Here is a 15933-nt window from a genome sequence, read left to right on the forward strand (position 1 = left end):
ACCTCCCTCTCACCGGGGTGAAAAGAGGCCGCATCTTCACTTCTCTTCTTATAACGGGAAAAGACCGATGAAAAAAGTCCCTCTCATTCGTGTTCGTCGCCATTGAGACACGTTCGAGGGTACGCGCGCGTTTTAATCAAGGAAGAATGAGGTCGCGTTCTGCTTGCTCTTCGTTCTGACAGTTTTGACATAATGAATGTTTGCTCGCGAGAAAATATAAATCAATAACAATCGATTATCGAAAGGCAATTTCAACAAATTTTGTGTGCCTGTGAAATACAATATTATTGTTTTTCATAAAAAACAATGCGCACAAAAATTGCGGTAATTTTTTTAATTAATAAATTTTATATTTTTGTACACAAATGTCACATAAATAACAAGAAAAATGTATTGAAATTGGCAATTTGAAACAATTATCGAAAGTTAATACTCCCATATTGTTAATTAATAAAAAAATAAAATAATAGTTTGTTTGAGTTAATATTTACTACTTCAGAAAAAATGATGCCACGTTAACTAGCAAATTTTACTCGAAAATTTGAATATTTTTCCCACATTAATCATTTGACGCGCAAATTAATAATTAATATAATTGTGCATGTTTCATAACACATAGTGCGATATTATTGCGTGCAAATACACACAAAAAGCGGCAGACGTTAAGAAGCTTTAAGTACGCATTCATAATCAAGATGAAATTTTTAAGATTTTTTTCCGTCACACGCGCGCATTGACGTGTCCGAGTGCATCGCTCTTACCAAGGTTACAACTGATATTTCGAGCGATGATGCAGCTATCAAGCGTCGTTATCGCTAGCTAATATCTCATAGGTATACACGAGCGTATATATGCTCGTGACAGCTGACAGTAACAAATCCTCGCCGAGTTAGCTAATCAACAGTAGTATTAGAGCAAATGGGTCACATCAAGCTCCTTGACATCTATCTAGGAAATGCGTAAATGCTGCCGTTTAAGTGAGCGTAATTCACACTTTTTTTCTTTTTAATACACCACTTCTGCTTCGGCGATTTATTTCCCACAAAAGAAAGAACTTTGAGAGTTTCTCTCATTATTTTTTCGTACAGAAGGGTAGTGTGAGTGTTGTATTTTCGCACTATCCCGCGTAATGACCGACGTCGAAGATGGAGTGGCGCCAAAAGCCGCGGATGCAATTCGAAGAGAATTGCGAATGAATGACAAGTAACTCAAGCGTATAATTGGAATTCAATTCGCACAGTGGCACAGATACACGCATTAGAATTCCGCTAGCAAGCTTCGCATTATACATACGCGCGCGTAAGGATCGAGCAAGCGTGTGTGCGTGTAAAATCCATCGCGTTATCGAATTTAAATTCGCAAGAAAGTCGAATCACCTTTAATTTTTCACATATGTTGTTAAAAAACTAAATAAAAAAAATTAACGTCATGTAAAAAATAATAAAAATCGAGATAATAAGTAGATACATTTGTAACTGAGATATATATATATATATATATGTATTATTTGACTGGTGGATTTATAACGCGCTGTTAAAGCGCGAGTAAAACTCAGAACCAAAACAAATCACACGCTGTTTCCAAAGCGGAAGGTGTAGGTATGCGCTAATGAATGCGATGAATGAATTCGCGAGTAGGTGTAAGAATGTGAGCGTGCCTTGATCATAAATTACAATAAAAACCCCGCTATTACGAAGCGCTCACAATATTCGCTTAATGTAGATATAAGCATAAGAAACAAAAGCGGCAATACCAAAGGCTATTACCGGCTATTGATTAAGATTTGTCTACTTCTGACACCCGCCTCTTTACATCTGATCCTATTGTTTTCGATTGGTGTCACTAGTTTGCCACCGAAGAAGCGAACGCCATTAGTCGTTTTGATTAACATTGCGGAAAAGCATCTCAATCAGCACGAACTTAATAACATCGTTCGAGAACAATGACGATCCTTGTTTAAATTAGCGTCAATCAATTATATGAGTTGTTTCAAAAACGCAAATTCTAATCTCTTTCTGTCACTGATATTGTAACTTTATCTAACACTAATTTTAAGTCATGATAAAGAAAAAAACGTTTATATCTGTTTTTTTTTTATTAGCGTATATATTAGAGTGAAATCTTTTCAAAAAGAGAATTTTTTAATAATCGACACACACGCATCGTGTGACTTCTCTTTTTCCTGCGTGAAAGAACACCAAAACTTTCTCCCAGATATCGTCCTTGAGTTGAGGATGTAAAAGCGCGAAGAGCCGAGTCTGATACGAGAAGAAACAGCGAGTAAGACCTCGCGAACGGTGGGACGTCGTCGCGCCCGAGAAACGACGGAGGGGGTTGACGTGGAACGGAAGGGGTAGAAAGCCCTGCGCTAGAATCTAGAAGGTTAACAAAATCAATACCGAGATGGGTGGCACAGCAGCGAGAGAGGAGAGAGAGAGAGAGAGAGAGAGAGCCGGCGGTGGTCGGGCCGATCGCGCCGGGGAGCTAGGTCGGCCACCGACCTTTATCCAGGCCAACTGCATCATCCCCATTCCCACACGCATTGCGCGGCTTGAACGGGGACGGGGAGAACGAGAGAGGAGAGGAGATCGTCTATTTTCACGACGAGTCATTTTCGTCAAATGAAAACAATCCTGGACGTTCGCGACACCCGAATAGTTACGTCCCGATCGAACTCGTCATAAAATATAGCCGCCGGGGTATCGCAGAAAATTATTTGCATTCTACGACATCATTATGTAATATTACTTAAGTAAATGTTTTCTATTGCACAACACTCTCTTACACGCCATAATCATTATAAAAAAATAAAAAATTATCAGTGTGATTATATCGCAACAAGAATATGTATGTATCATATGTACATAATAAAATACCGCACGACGTTTCCATCATTTTTTTACACACACATTCACGTTACTTTGTCCCAAAGCGAAATTTATGATAAGTAAATATTTATTATTCGCTCGAAAACGTGTACGTATTTACTTGTTCGTAAAAGCCCTTAAATTGTATTTTATTGTTTTACATAACGGTCCCCGAACTTATGTCTCTTGTTTTTTATTTCTTCAGGTTTTTTTCGCATATATAATTTATGCGCGACAGCTTTGACAGAGAAGCGAGACAGCTCTCAAAATATCTGCGGTTCGCATATCGATGAAAAAGTGAAGCTATTAATCGCGTCATTCTCTTGTAATTGAAATGCATTCTCGCGAGATAAAATCGGGTCATTCCAAAATGGGATATTGCTCGATTACGTTCGGTCAAATATTGTCGACAGCGAGAAGACAAAAAAAGAAAGTATGTGCAGTATGTATTTAAATCGCGCGCTAATGCATATTTTGAAGAAGAGAGAGAGAGAGGGAGATAACTATTCGCGTACACCATAATGTCAGGTGCATTCGATGAAGTTCGCACATTATCGAATGTGAACGAGTAGCCTAGTTCTGCATTACGGAATGATGTGTCTTGCAGCGTGAATTTCCATGCAACGAACGCACAATCGCTTTTCGAGGATATTTTCTGAGATACTTTTTCATCACGCGACTGCTATGAATCGAAGGCGAGACAAAAAAATACACGTTCGACGAATCCCGCCGTGTCGAATTGTTTTCAAATGCGATTGTGAGAAAACACAAAATACTTGTGCGTGTGACGTTTGATGACTTGCGAACCGCAAATCTCGTTGCTTTTGGGAGCTAAACATTCCATGTTGTTTTTTTACAAATTGAGGCTAATTTAGAAGAATATAGTGGACCACGTTTTGCGTGGCAAAGTTTTTTTTCGGAGAAAATTGTATCCGAACACGAATCTCTCATTTGCTACATTTTACATTCTTAAAAAAAAAGAATCCAATAAAGATGTAAAATATATTGAAGCACAAAGCAGAACAATTTCTTGCATAATTCACCGGCCAATGTGGTTTCTATCTGTGCGCTACTTCTATGCGCAATCGTCTTTGCAGATCGCGCAAGTATATATATTTACGACGCCGGAATAGGCGTTCATATAGATTAAAAGCACCTGTCACGTATAAATATTCGCGCGCGGTCCGAAAATTCTGCTTCTCCTCTTCGCGGAATAAATTTGGCAGATTTCGCAATCGAGTTTCCGTTTGAAGCGTCATCACCAAAAATCTAAGGAACTCGTTCTTCTCGAGTAATTAGAGCGTGACACACGCGAAAGCTCGAAGTTGCACACGCGTTCTACAAGCATTCGCCGGGTCTATTACACTTACAATCGGACGCAAGTTTAATTTATCGCTTGCTAAACTTTAGCTATTCCCGCGCGGTTTATAAGTTAAACTTCATAACTCATCATATACGCGATGATACAGCCTCATTAGTCTTTTACTAACGAGATAGATAATTTGTTTTACACACAAGTAAGAATTAATCTCCAATTATTTTTTTCAATATTTTTTCTTCCCATTTCAAGAAAATTACGTTACGCGATTTTCTCGTAATAAAATCTCGCAACGCGCAGTTATAAAAAAACTTTCGAAACTCAAGTAGGCTAATTCTCATTAAAGCGATCTTGATAATGCGTATATTTTTGTTTTTGTACATATTTATGTGTATATATACATATGTATAATATATATACATATATATTTATATATTCCAATATATATTGCAAAATGCGAATTTTCCTGACGTCCGCAATAATCTCGAGTTGTGCTTACTCACAAATAGTGTTACAACATGAACGTACCGAATTTTTCACAACGCGTCACGGCTTGCAGCCGATGCATCCTCTGCGCGCAAGGATGCGCCGACTCTTTACGAAAGTGGAAGTGCGAGCGGAGAAACTCGATATTCAAGATCGTAATTAGTTCCCGCCGTACGTGCGTGTGCGGGGATTTACAGCCTGTTATTACCTCGTGAGAGTCGTGAATGTAGGGAAACTGAATGTGCAACGACACGCGATTCATCGTCCAATGTTATTGGCAAACCAGATTAATTTCTCTATTTTTTTTAAAATAAGAAAATTAATATTATACGCGTTATTTATACCTATTATATTAAAAAATATAATATACTTTTGCTTATACACATAAAAATATGCCTCGTTTAATATTTCCTTTAAGTTTACTCATTATTTTCCCGGGGAACATAACATTTTGCAGTGGATAATTGAAAAAAAAATAGAATAGCAAAGTCAATCATAAAATCTTCGTGAGAATATCATGAGATGAGAATGTTTGTACGCATCAAACTGATGCAAATAATTAAATTGTCCCAATAAACGTATCCAACGACAAGAAAGATTGACAAATGAAACGAGATGTAAAGTATTAGCATTTCTCTTCTCGTTCGAATTAACATGCTGCACATAGTGAGCTAGCTAGAGCGCGATTTAGGCCAATGGACAATGACGGCAGCAGTCGTCCTTGCCAAGCAATGTCGTTCTGACGGCGATCAAATCGTTTGCGCGACCCGCTTTTTTTTCTGAACGTGGAAACAAGACGCTAAATGTGCTGACTTTATTTTTACTTTCTCTCTCTCTCTCTTTTTCTTGCGCTCTCTTTATGTTTCCGTTTTTTTTAAATTCAAAAAAACTCTCGACATAGATAGATAGCGATTCTCGTAGTCAATATGATATTTGTATTGTATCAGACTTTCAACCAGAGAAATCTATATCGAAATGCATTGCAATGACACAATATTCTGCTTGATCGCGAATTAAATTAAACGTAATTTAAATTCAGGATGCCGGGTTTCCCGAGTGCCGCAAAAAGTCATTGCGAAGATTTACGAGCGGTGGAAATGGAAATTTGCAGCATCGAAGGACCCACGCCAGATATTTGTAGCAAATTTAGGGAGCTACGTTTAAAGTCGAACGACCGACGAAGGACAAATCATTTTAACGAGCATTTTATTCAAATCCGTTCGAATTTATTCACGATCCGCGATGCCAATCGCGGGGATCGTCTTCGTTCATCCCGACAAAATGTCAAAACACACTCGAAATATATGACGTGAGCAAATATCCCGCGTTCACTTCTATTTAGCTGAATGTCCCATTTCCTATCTTTTCTTGATTCGTAAAAGTTTTTCAAGCAATTTAAATGCGACTTTTACAAAGTGTAAATTTATGGTCGAAAACTGGTTCTTTTTCTCGCCGTTTTAGTTTCATATTTTTCTGTAAATTACCTGTGTTTTTATGTATGCATGCATGCGTGTGTTTTGCTTAACTAATAATCAATGAAAACAAAAACTTGAACGCACACACGATTCATCATGATCATCTTTATATAAAGAGGGTCATCGTGTAAATATCGTCAGATACTTAGAGTCGATTTGTTCCGCTCATTCGTTTCTGTTACTTTTAGGAGATCGAGACTAGTATATACCGAAGCCATTTGTCTTCATTCGCTCTGTCATTTCTTTTCATTTGTTTCATTATCGCGATACGGCAGCCTCGATCGAGACCTGCTCTATTAGCAATATGACGTCGCGTGCACATGCAAAGCCCTTATCATGTGACAGAGTCGAGTGCATTGAACCTACGTGAAAACTTCGCGTGGAAAAGCGCGCTCCTGATAATATTCAAGTCCCTTTAGCGATTTTATCTCTCACTGTTAGTTCAGTTATACTAAAAACGGTATTCGCGCACATTGGAAGAACATTTCGTGTAAGTTCTGTAAATCAGAAATCGCGCGTATATAATCTATCTATACATGTATCGTGAATGTAATAAAAATTCTGTTACATGTATGTTTAATTCTGTTTTCTTTGACAAAAAATTAAATAAAATTTATTAAACCTAGAGAGAAAGAGGGAGAGAAAAAGAGAGAGAGAGAGAGATGTGCGTGATTACTCGTTAGCTTTGAAATTGTGGTGAAATCTCGGCCGAGGTCGTACGTCATCATACAGGGATGACACAATAAAAACATCGACCTCACCTGTCGTGAAATGCTTGCGATAAAAGGATAACGAGCTCGACGCGAGACTGAACCATAGCTTTAGTTGTAACAAACGCCTAACCTTCGATTCGTCACGCTAATGCTTTCAATTTACCCTATAATGCTCGTGACGCACTTACCAGCGTGAAGAAACAAAATTGCTCGGATATAACAACTATAACAAGATACGCGGTTCTGCGCGCCGGACGTTTAATAGCGCGCAATTAACTCTGTGTTTGGTAAGCGAAGGCTTTACTTTACTATCATAATTGTTAGCGTAATGTAGCTGTAACTGTTACGACAGTCTAATAACTGTGTGCGCTATTAATATTAAGATCGCGGAGCATATGTATTATACGTTATATTATATACAATTTTTTTCTTGTACAATAAAAATCCCCGCGCGATTATATTGCGAGATTCCTAGAAATATTTTTTTGTCTCTTACAAAAATTTTTATTGGCCAAAATGAATTATTATTTTGGCCATATCACTAATAACTTTCTGTAAAAAATTGTCTAAGATTATCTCGTATGTGTGTGTTAACGACAGTTGAGCAATTTATAAAAAGCGCACATTGGTCTGTAAAAGGCAGAACAACAAGTTTTGTAAAATTTAAAATGGTATTAGGTTTTCGAGAATTGCTACTTGAGTATAATTTGTTTTAGAAAGATGTAAATAATATAAATCGCGCGAAACTCTTATCGCAATGCTTCTTTTTCATTATTATATTCATGAATCACGATAACGATATTAAAATAAATTTACTGTTACATAGCATATGTAACAATTACATAAAGCTATTCACATACAATAAGAACAGGTTCATTAATTGGGCACAACACCGCACGCAATGTGAACAGCAGTTTTGAACGCGTATTCAAAGAAACGCACGCATATGAACTGTCAATTCTCACCACGGATTCAATTAAAGTTTTCCGATCACTGTTATTTGCATTCGTTGTAGTAAAGGTGTAAATATATTGCTTCGACAAATGCATTTCGATTTGAAATATAATTGGAGCTACGTACTCACTTCGAAGTAATATCGTGACGTTTAATGTACGTGTACAAAGTCATTTTTTTTTTTTTTTTATATAAAATGTGAAATAAGTTAATATTTTTTATAATTTTGTTAAATTGTATTTGAAGCGAAAAGATTGCTCTCTTAACATTTCAAATGCGCATACTTACAAAATGTAATGTAACGTTGTAATTTTTTACTAAATTAAAAAATAAATGCATTTGACAATTGGATAAACAATAATTTGTCGTTCACGAACATCGCAATCATTTCTAGTAAATTTCGCCGTTGTTTATGGCATTACAATTATTAAAAGAGCAAGTTCTTTTCCTTTACTTCGACAGAAAAGCGCATTACTGCGCGAAAGAACGAACGACACAAAGAGGCGTTGCGTTACTCACCGAGAAAAAGAGAAGTAATGTCGCGGTGACAAATTGCGAGGAGAAAAGAGTCGATCCCGTCACATCGCCGCCCGTCGTTGTAGGGAAACAGGATGGGACGAGCCGCCTGCAATTAAAAAAGACGGCGCTCTTATTAAAGGTCGCAATTCCATCGCCCTCAAAATGGCAGTGTTATTCCGTGCTCGCGGCGTTTCCGCGCGCTCGTTTTAGTGCGTTCACGCTCGTTAAAGCACGCTTGTGGTACGTTGAAAAAGAGTCGAGACGCGAGAGTCGTGAGAGGTGACATACGTGTAAATACACATACATCCGATAAAACGCCGCCCCTACGGCGCGCGGAACATAGAGAACGCCAGAATTTGTGCGGCGGATTCAGACAGGCGCAGTGAAACAAGCCTGAAATAAAATCAACCACGTTTTTTTTTTTTTTTTTTTACATCCACATAAAGCGCGACGAAACTATTTCAACAAATATCAATTACAAATAAATCAATACAATTTTTTACTTCAGTCTATTTCTAAAAGAAACTTATTTTTATATATTTTTAACTGTAAAAATAATAAAAATAAACTTTATTTTAATGTTTACGAGAGAGAATAAACACGAAACCAAATTTAGGAATCTTATTTTAATTTTTGACCGGGCTCGCGATTTTTTTTTTATTTTTACGTCGAGATCGAGACGTCGAAATAAAGTTTCGCAGCATAGCATGTATGTACATCGCGTTAAAAAGTCTCGGCGCTTTGGTCGTCGTTTCCTTCTGCGTCTATTTTCGTTCTACACGGGCGCTCGTATAGCGGGTTGGAGGAAGTCGTCGCGTGAAAGGGAGCACATGGTATTTCATCTACCGCTGCGCGTTTCCGTCTTTCTGCTCTTCCCTTCGCGCGCGCTTGCATTTGCCACCGATCCATTTGGCACGTTTATTTCTGTGTTTACCTCGCGCGGTCGTAGCGCACGTTCGTGCCACGTTTACGAGACTCGCCGGAGTCTCGACGACAAAGTCGATTTATATTTATGTACATATGTAAATTACACGGAAGAAAGAGAGAAAGAGTGAGAAAGAGAGAGAGAGAGAGAGAGAAACGGCGGAGAAAGGATTTATTTCTGAAAATACATCGCGCGGCTTCTTCTACTCAAACCCGCAAACCGGTCTACAATCGCAAAGTTATTGGCGAAGAACGAGTTGAACGCGAACAATGGCCGAAGTAGCAAAACGCGCGCGCACTTACCTCGATGCGAATCGGCAGACAACAGGGAGCGGATCGTCGTGATGCAATCACCAGTGACCGTTGCATTTCCTTGATTCTTCACGCGTGTCCCCGATCTGTTTGCGACGTTGTTGCCGACAATGGAATTGACGAAGATCGTGAAAAAATCGCAGCACCTTATATTCGACAGCGAGTCATGGCCGGGCGCGCGTTCATTCTGAAGTTCGAATCGAAGTCGCGGGTCACGTGACTTCGCGCGATTGTTGCGCGCGCATCAATCGAATCGACTCGAGTTCACCACATGCGAATCCGCCATTTTCCCCCTTCCGTCCCGCTCTTCAGACCGCGGGCGGGACACGTCGCTGATGGCGTAGTCGTTCGAATCGTTGTTATAACCGATGTGTTTGCAATGTTAGCCGAACGAAAAGATGCATTGCTTATATCGCGTGTTTCCAGGCAACGCGCCGAGCTCGCGCGCACGACACTTGCGGCAGGATTAAAGCGTTTTACGATGCGGGAACGTTCATGCTAGAAAATCGAGAGACGTTTCTCGGCGAGCGTTATAAATAGACATTGAAATTCTCGGATAAATTGAAAAAATCAAATAGTGAACAGCTTAGGCCTCGAGTTGCTTCAGAAAAAACTCCGCTCCCTGACGAACGATATCTAGGCAAGAGATTAGGCGCAAATAGTGGGCAGAGATAGTAACAGGGGAAGGAATCTTCGTTATTAGATTACACGTGAGTTTCGCACGTGCGACGTGCGAAAAACGTCAGTAAAAGTTTGAGGTCAGCAAGCAATGACATATGTGTATTAGGTCGACATATACATATATATATATAAATTATACGCAAGTTTCACGGCTTTCATAGACGTTTATTTGTGAAGAGGAAGAGAAGAATTGGTCGCGCTGCGAAAATCGCAAGCTACGTGTGTGTGTATCGCCGAACACACCCCGTCGCGATACGCATTCGTGACTTTGTAGTAGAGCGTCCGTCTCCAGCTGATGCGACGAAAAAGTCCTTGAACGTGCCGCATTATCGTGTTCTCCAAAAATGTTCTCTCGTATCGATGCACTTGCGTATCGTCTCTCTGATAAGTCGCGTGAGTGATAATAAAGTCTCGACGGCTCCCACCGTTTCTCAAGCCTTGTTCATTCTGTCTGTCGATAAACAATCAATCGGGTGCATTTACGGGGCGTTGTGCGATAATCATCGCTGGCGGAGGATTTGTGCGAGTCTACAGTGACATTTCGGAGCGAGATATTAACGTTCCGTGACGAACAGACCGGTTGGCTAGTAGCGTTGTCAGGACGACGATGACAGCGATGACGGCAAGAAACGGCCACAATTGATGCTCGGAAAGAAGATCGTGCAGGCCCTCGTGAACGAAGCGGAGCACGCTGCGCAGGGCGACGCCGAACGTATCGCCAACGGTGCGGCCGTCGCCGCAGCAGTCATACGACATGTGACGCCGCGTCGCTGTCGTCCAGCATTAATACAATAATAGCGAACGTGCGACTCGACGCGATCGGCGCTTTCGCGAACTGGATAAGATTTTTTTCTTCCTTGGACCTCTCGCAGGGTGACAACCGTGCGGTTGATACTCGAAACGCACGCCGGAAAACGGGACGCGAATCCCGCGAGCAAGCGGCGTGCGAGCAACGGGTGAAACGGTGAACGCCAAGCGAGTTTTCGCTTTCGACTGAAATCGAATGGGTCGAGATAGAGAGACCGTGTACGTACGCGGGAGACACGCCGCGGCGCGCACGCGTGCGTACGCGCTCTTGTACACACGTACGCTGCACGCAATTCAATCGTTTTCACAAACTCCGATGCGATTGCTCCGTTGTGATATATGTATACGGGAGCGGAAATGGTTCTCTTCTCAGCTAGCTCGATCACGATATTTCCGGAAGCAAAAAACAGAGAAAGCGTGCCTCGCATATGTATATGTACACACACATACAGCAGGATCGAATTACAAAACGCGGATGAGCAGGTGAGACGATTAAGTTACGCGTGTATCATTTATCAATGACAGATGAAAACAATATGACATTAAATGTCAACAATGGTCGTAGAAAGAAAAGATTACAAACAATTTTGTCGTTTTTTCTATTTTATGTTGATAAATATTTATTATAGACAAAACAAAATTATTTTACTTTTCTATGCCTAGTAATTTTTATTAGAACAAAAAAAGTTATTTAAAGATACTTTACAATACTACTTGCAATAATGTGAGTGGAGATTTTGTTATCATCCTTTTGAGACTTTTCTTTTGAAAGCCAAGAACGTCACTCCGACTGTGGTGTTAATTGCAATTTTTTCGAGAGTGTAAAAGAGAAGTTCTTTATGCTATAGCAACTAATAATAAGATAAAGGAAAGAAAAGATATAAAGAATGATTCATTGAAACGCTGCACTTTCTATCTAAATAATTATCTTATTGTTAGTACAGAGTTGTACGCAGATAAATTAATGCAGGTAGGAGGACAATTTTGTAAATTTTATCAATAATATTGTTATCGTGTCGTTGAGCAACTTATATATTTATATCTTCCTGCTTGTCGTCAGATATACCTCCATCACATGCTAACTTACACATCATACAGTAAATCTAACTCTTCAATATCTTACATTCACACTTAATTATCCAATATACATTTAAAACTTACAGTAATATTTGTAATAACTTATATTAATAATATTCTTATCATCTCTGTATCAAATTTATAAGTGTGCATACAAATATTATTTTTGTACTTGATTATTTTACTTACACAACAAATTTTTAGAGTTTGTACACATATTAATATCCATATGAATGTAGTGCGTTTTATAAATACTTCTGTTTGTATATTAATAATTCATAGTTCTTGCAAGTCACTTATTTTTTTTCCTCATTTAGATTATATTTTGTTTTCAATTTATCCAGATCTTCCATCTTTTTGTCAACATCGATACGTTTGAATGCCTTATTGCTTTGATAATACAACACCACCAAATAACGATTGCATACATTGAAACCACTCAAATGATCGCACGCATTCTTTGCGTCAAATATATCTTCATATACGACAAATGCTGTGCCTCTTGTTTCAGCAGTGTTTCCTCTGAAACGAGAATCACAATTTTAAAGAAGTTGTAATAAAAATATTACTCTCTTATTTCTCTATATAAATGTATTACTTACACTCGAATTTGCCTAATAGCTCCATATTTGCCGAAAATGTCATACATTTCTTCAGCCGTAATTTTATACGGTAAATTACGGATATACAGCACTCTGTTTACCTCAGGTGGTAGCCTTACCTAAAACAAGATTTTCATTCATATGACAAATTTTCATTCATGAGAAAGCAATAATATACGTATAAAAAAATCCATTTTTACAAAGTAAAAGATGTCAGATTTTGAGCACACTTTTTGAGCGAGTATACACAAACACGGAAGAAATGCAGTTATGATAGGTTAGAAAATCGGATAAACACAAAATTTATGTAAAAATACTAAACCAAAAAAATTAATATTCTTACATTGGCGCGACGTTGCAGCATTGCCATAGTCATCTTGAAATTAGTATTTTTACTAAAGCTCTTGGAAGTTAAAGTGTTAATTCACTTCGTATGGAGCACTATGAGACAGGAGAGCAGTGTTGGGTGGGATACAGAATGCACACAAGCAAGTGGAGGGAGGTAAGTTCCACTTGCCGTTCGCAACGCTCGTGAGCGTTACCTATCTTTGTTTAACTTTCAATGAAAAATAAGGATGAAATGATTCCATCCGCGTTGCGAACGGCAAGTGAAACTTACCCGAAGTAGAGGAGATTGCTGACATAGCTGTTAAATACATAGTTCACGTTACTTATACTATATATACTATATATACGTTACTTATACTATATAGATCATGCATATAGATTGCTGACATAGTGGCTGCGGTCCGTTTCATGCTTAATCGCGCATTTATCTGTAGTATATGTCACGTATACTATAGATAAATGTGCGCTTAAGCATGAAACGGACCGCAGCCAGTGTTAAATACATACATAGTTTACGTTACTTATACTATATATACTATATAGATCATGCATATACGCGCATGATCTATATAGTATAAGTAACGTATATATAGTATATATAGTATATATAGTTAAGTAACGTGAACTATAGATAAATGCGCGCATATGCAGAAAACAGAACGCATTCATACTTGTGTGTCGCTTTATAGTTCTGATCTGTTATAACCAAGTTATCAATATGAATTCGAAGAAGATCACTTTTGGAAAAATTAGTAATAATTTAAATAAGGTGACATCCGAAACGCCTGGCGAAACATCCAGCTTCGGATTTGGCACGTTTGGCAAGAAACCTAAAGAGATCAATGTGAGAAAGATGGACGAGATCAAGCCAGAGGATGAGGAAGAAACCCAAAGCATGCAGAAGCTGATGGGCATCACAAGTTTTGGAAAAAAGGCAAAGTCGTTTGACATACAAGAGATGATGGAAAATATTACTAAGACTATTAATAGTAACACATACATAGACAAAACAATTGCGTCCTCAAAAGAAGAAGTATTTTCTGATGAAAAAGAAGTGAACAAAAATAAAGAATCTAAGAAAGATAAAGAGGAAAGCGACAGTGAAGATGACCTTATTGGTCCACCAATACCATCATCACTGTTTGCTAGTTCAGAAGAGAAAGATTCAGATGTGAAAGAAAATGAAAAAGATTCAGAAAAGAAAGAGATCAAGAACAGAAGTATTGACGAGGATGATGAAGAATCGTCAGATAACGAAGAAAAAGAAGAAGAAGAAGAAGAGATAATGTTGAAGGACAAGATTCCTTGTTCTCATGAAGTTTCCATGATTCACGGTACCAAAGCTGTCATTGCTATTGCTGCAGATCCATCTGGAGCTCGATTAGCTTCGGGATCTGTTGACTATGACCTCTCCTTCTGGGATTTTGCTGGGATGGACACATCCATGAAGAGTTTTAGAACTCTGCAGCCTTGTGAAAATCATCCCATCAAATGTTTGCAGTATTCTATGACTGGAGATGTAATACTGGTAATATCAGGATCAGCACAGGCAAAAGTTCTAGATCGAGATGGTTTTGAGAAATGCGAAACTGTAAAAGGTGATCAATATATTACCGACATGGCACGTACAAAGGGTCATACTGCCAGTTTGAACAGCGGCTGTTGGCATCCATTTACGAAGGAAGAATATTTAACCTGTTCTCAAGATAGTACCTGCAGAATATGGAGTTTGTTCAGGCCACGTGGTCACAAGAGCTTGATAAAATGTAGAGCTCAGAATGGTGTGAAAACTGTGCCTACTACTTGTGCTTATAGTCGGGAAGGTGCGGCTGTAGCATGTGGGTGTATAGATGGATCAATTCAGATGTGGGATCACAGGAAGAACTTTGTAAATCCATCTCTTATTCTGAGAAATGCGCACATGCAAAGTAGTGAGATATCAAGTCTAAGTTTCTCTTATCTCGGACAGATGTTGGCCAGCAGAGCTTGCGATGACACTCTTAAATTGTGGGATTTACGGTCGTTCAAGCACCCAGTTTTTGAAGCCAAAGAATTATTCTCACGTTACGACACGACTGATTGCATGTTTAGTCCGGATGACTCTATGATCATTACGGGAGAATCTTTGAGCAAAGGGAAAACAACTGGCAGAGTACTGTTCTACGACAGTAAAACATTTGATTTGGTCAGAGAAATACCTGTGACCAACTCACACGTGATTAAGACTCTGTGGCATCCGAAATTAAATCAGATATTTGTCGGTTGCGGCAATGGAATTGTCAAAGTGTACTACGATCCCAAGAAGAGCATGAGAGGTGCCAAACTGTGTGTCGTTAAGACGCATATGAAGCAGAAACACATCGAGATAATGTCCACTCAGCAAATTATAACGCCTCACGCGCTCCCATTATTTCGCCAGGATAGACCTAAATCTGTTCGCAAGCAGATGGAGAAAGATAGGATGGATCCAGTCAAATCGAGACGTCCCGATTTGCCCATCACCTCTGGACAAGGTGGCAGAGTGGCGTCCTCCGGAGGAACTCTTAGTTCGTATGTCATACGTAATCTCGGACTGAGCAAGCGAATAGAAGACGATCAAGATCCCAGGGAAGCTATTCTCAAGTATGCAAAGATAGCTGAGGAACAACCGTACTGGATCGCACCGGCATACAAAAAGACACAACCGAAAACAATTTTCCAAAATGATGACCAAGATAGCGGACCTAGTAATAAAAAACAAAAGACTTAAATGTATATTTTACAAGTTGTATATATACTGTATATAAAACATATATTTGCATTTTGCGCGCGCGCGCGCACACACATACAGTAACACATAGTAACTTAAAT

At 38.9% G+C, this 15933-nt stretch overlaps 3 protein-coding genes across 3 annotated transcripts in view; 1 reads left to right on the forward strand and 2 right to left on the reverse strand.

Moving 5' to 3' along the window:
• LOC109851960 (solute carrier organic anion transporter family member 3A1) overlaps positions 1-11656 on the reverse strand; it is an 84740-nt gene extending 73084 nt beyond the window's left edge. Inside the window, exons 1-2 of the mRNA XM_020422609.1 lie at positions 9560-11656; positions 8333-8438 (exon numbers count right to left, since the gene is read on the reverse strand). The gene's annotated coding sequence lies outside the window, so the exon portion shown is untranslated. The remainder of the gene's footprint in view (positions 1-8332; positions 8439-9559) is intronic.
• Positions 11657-12059: 403 nt separating this feature from the next.
• Positions 12060-13356, reverse strand: LOC109851904 (splicing factor 3B subunit 6-like protein). Its single transcript, XM_020422482.1, has 3 exons — positions 13079-13356; positions 12736-12854; positions 12060-12655 (listed from the first exon to the last, which is right to left on the reverse strand). Exons 1-3 carry the CDS (start codon positions 13109-13111, stop codon positions 12430-12432), a joined length of 378 nt encoding a protein of 125 aa, XP_020278071.1. The 5' UTR covers positions 13112-13356; the 3' UTR covers positions 12060-12429.
• Positions 13357-13708: 352 nt separating this feature from the next.
• Positions 13709-15884, forward strand: LOC109851954 (gastrulation defective protein 1 homolog). The gene has a single exon (XM_020422590.1). It carries the CDS (start codon positions 13802-13804, stop codon positions 15830-15832), a length of 2031 nt encoding a protein of 676 aa, XP_020278179.1. The 5' UTR covers positions 13709-13801; the 3' UTR covers positions 15833-15884.
• Positions 15885-15933: the final 49 nt, after the last annotated feature.

This window comes from Pseudomyrmex gracilis, unplaced genomic scaffold (assembly GCF_002006095.1).
Source record: "Pseudomyrmex gracilis isolate BER0280 unplaced genomic scaffold, ASM200609v1 scaffold_22, whole genome shotgun sequence".
Classification (NCBI taxonomy): domain Eukaryota; kingdom Metazoa; phylum Arthropoda; class Insecta; order Hymenoptera; family Formicidae; genus Pseudomyrmex; species Pseudomyrmex gracilis.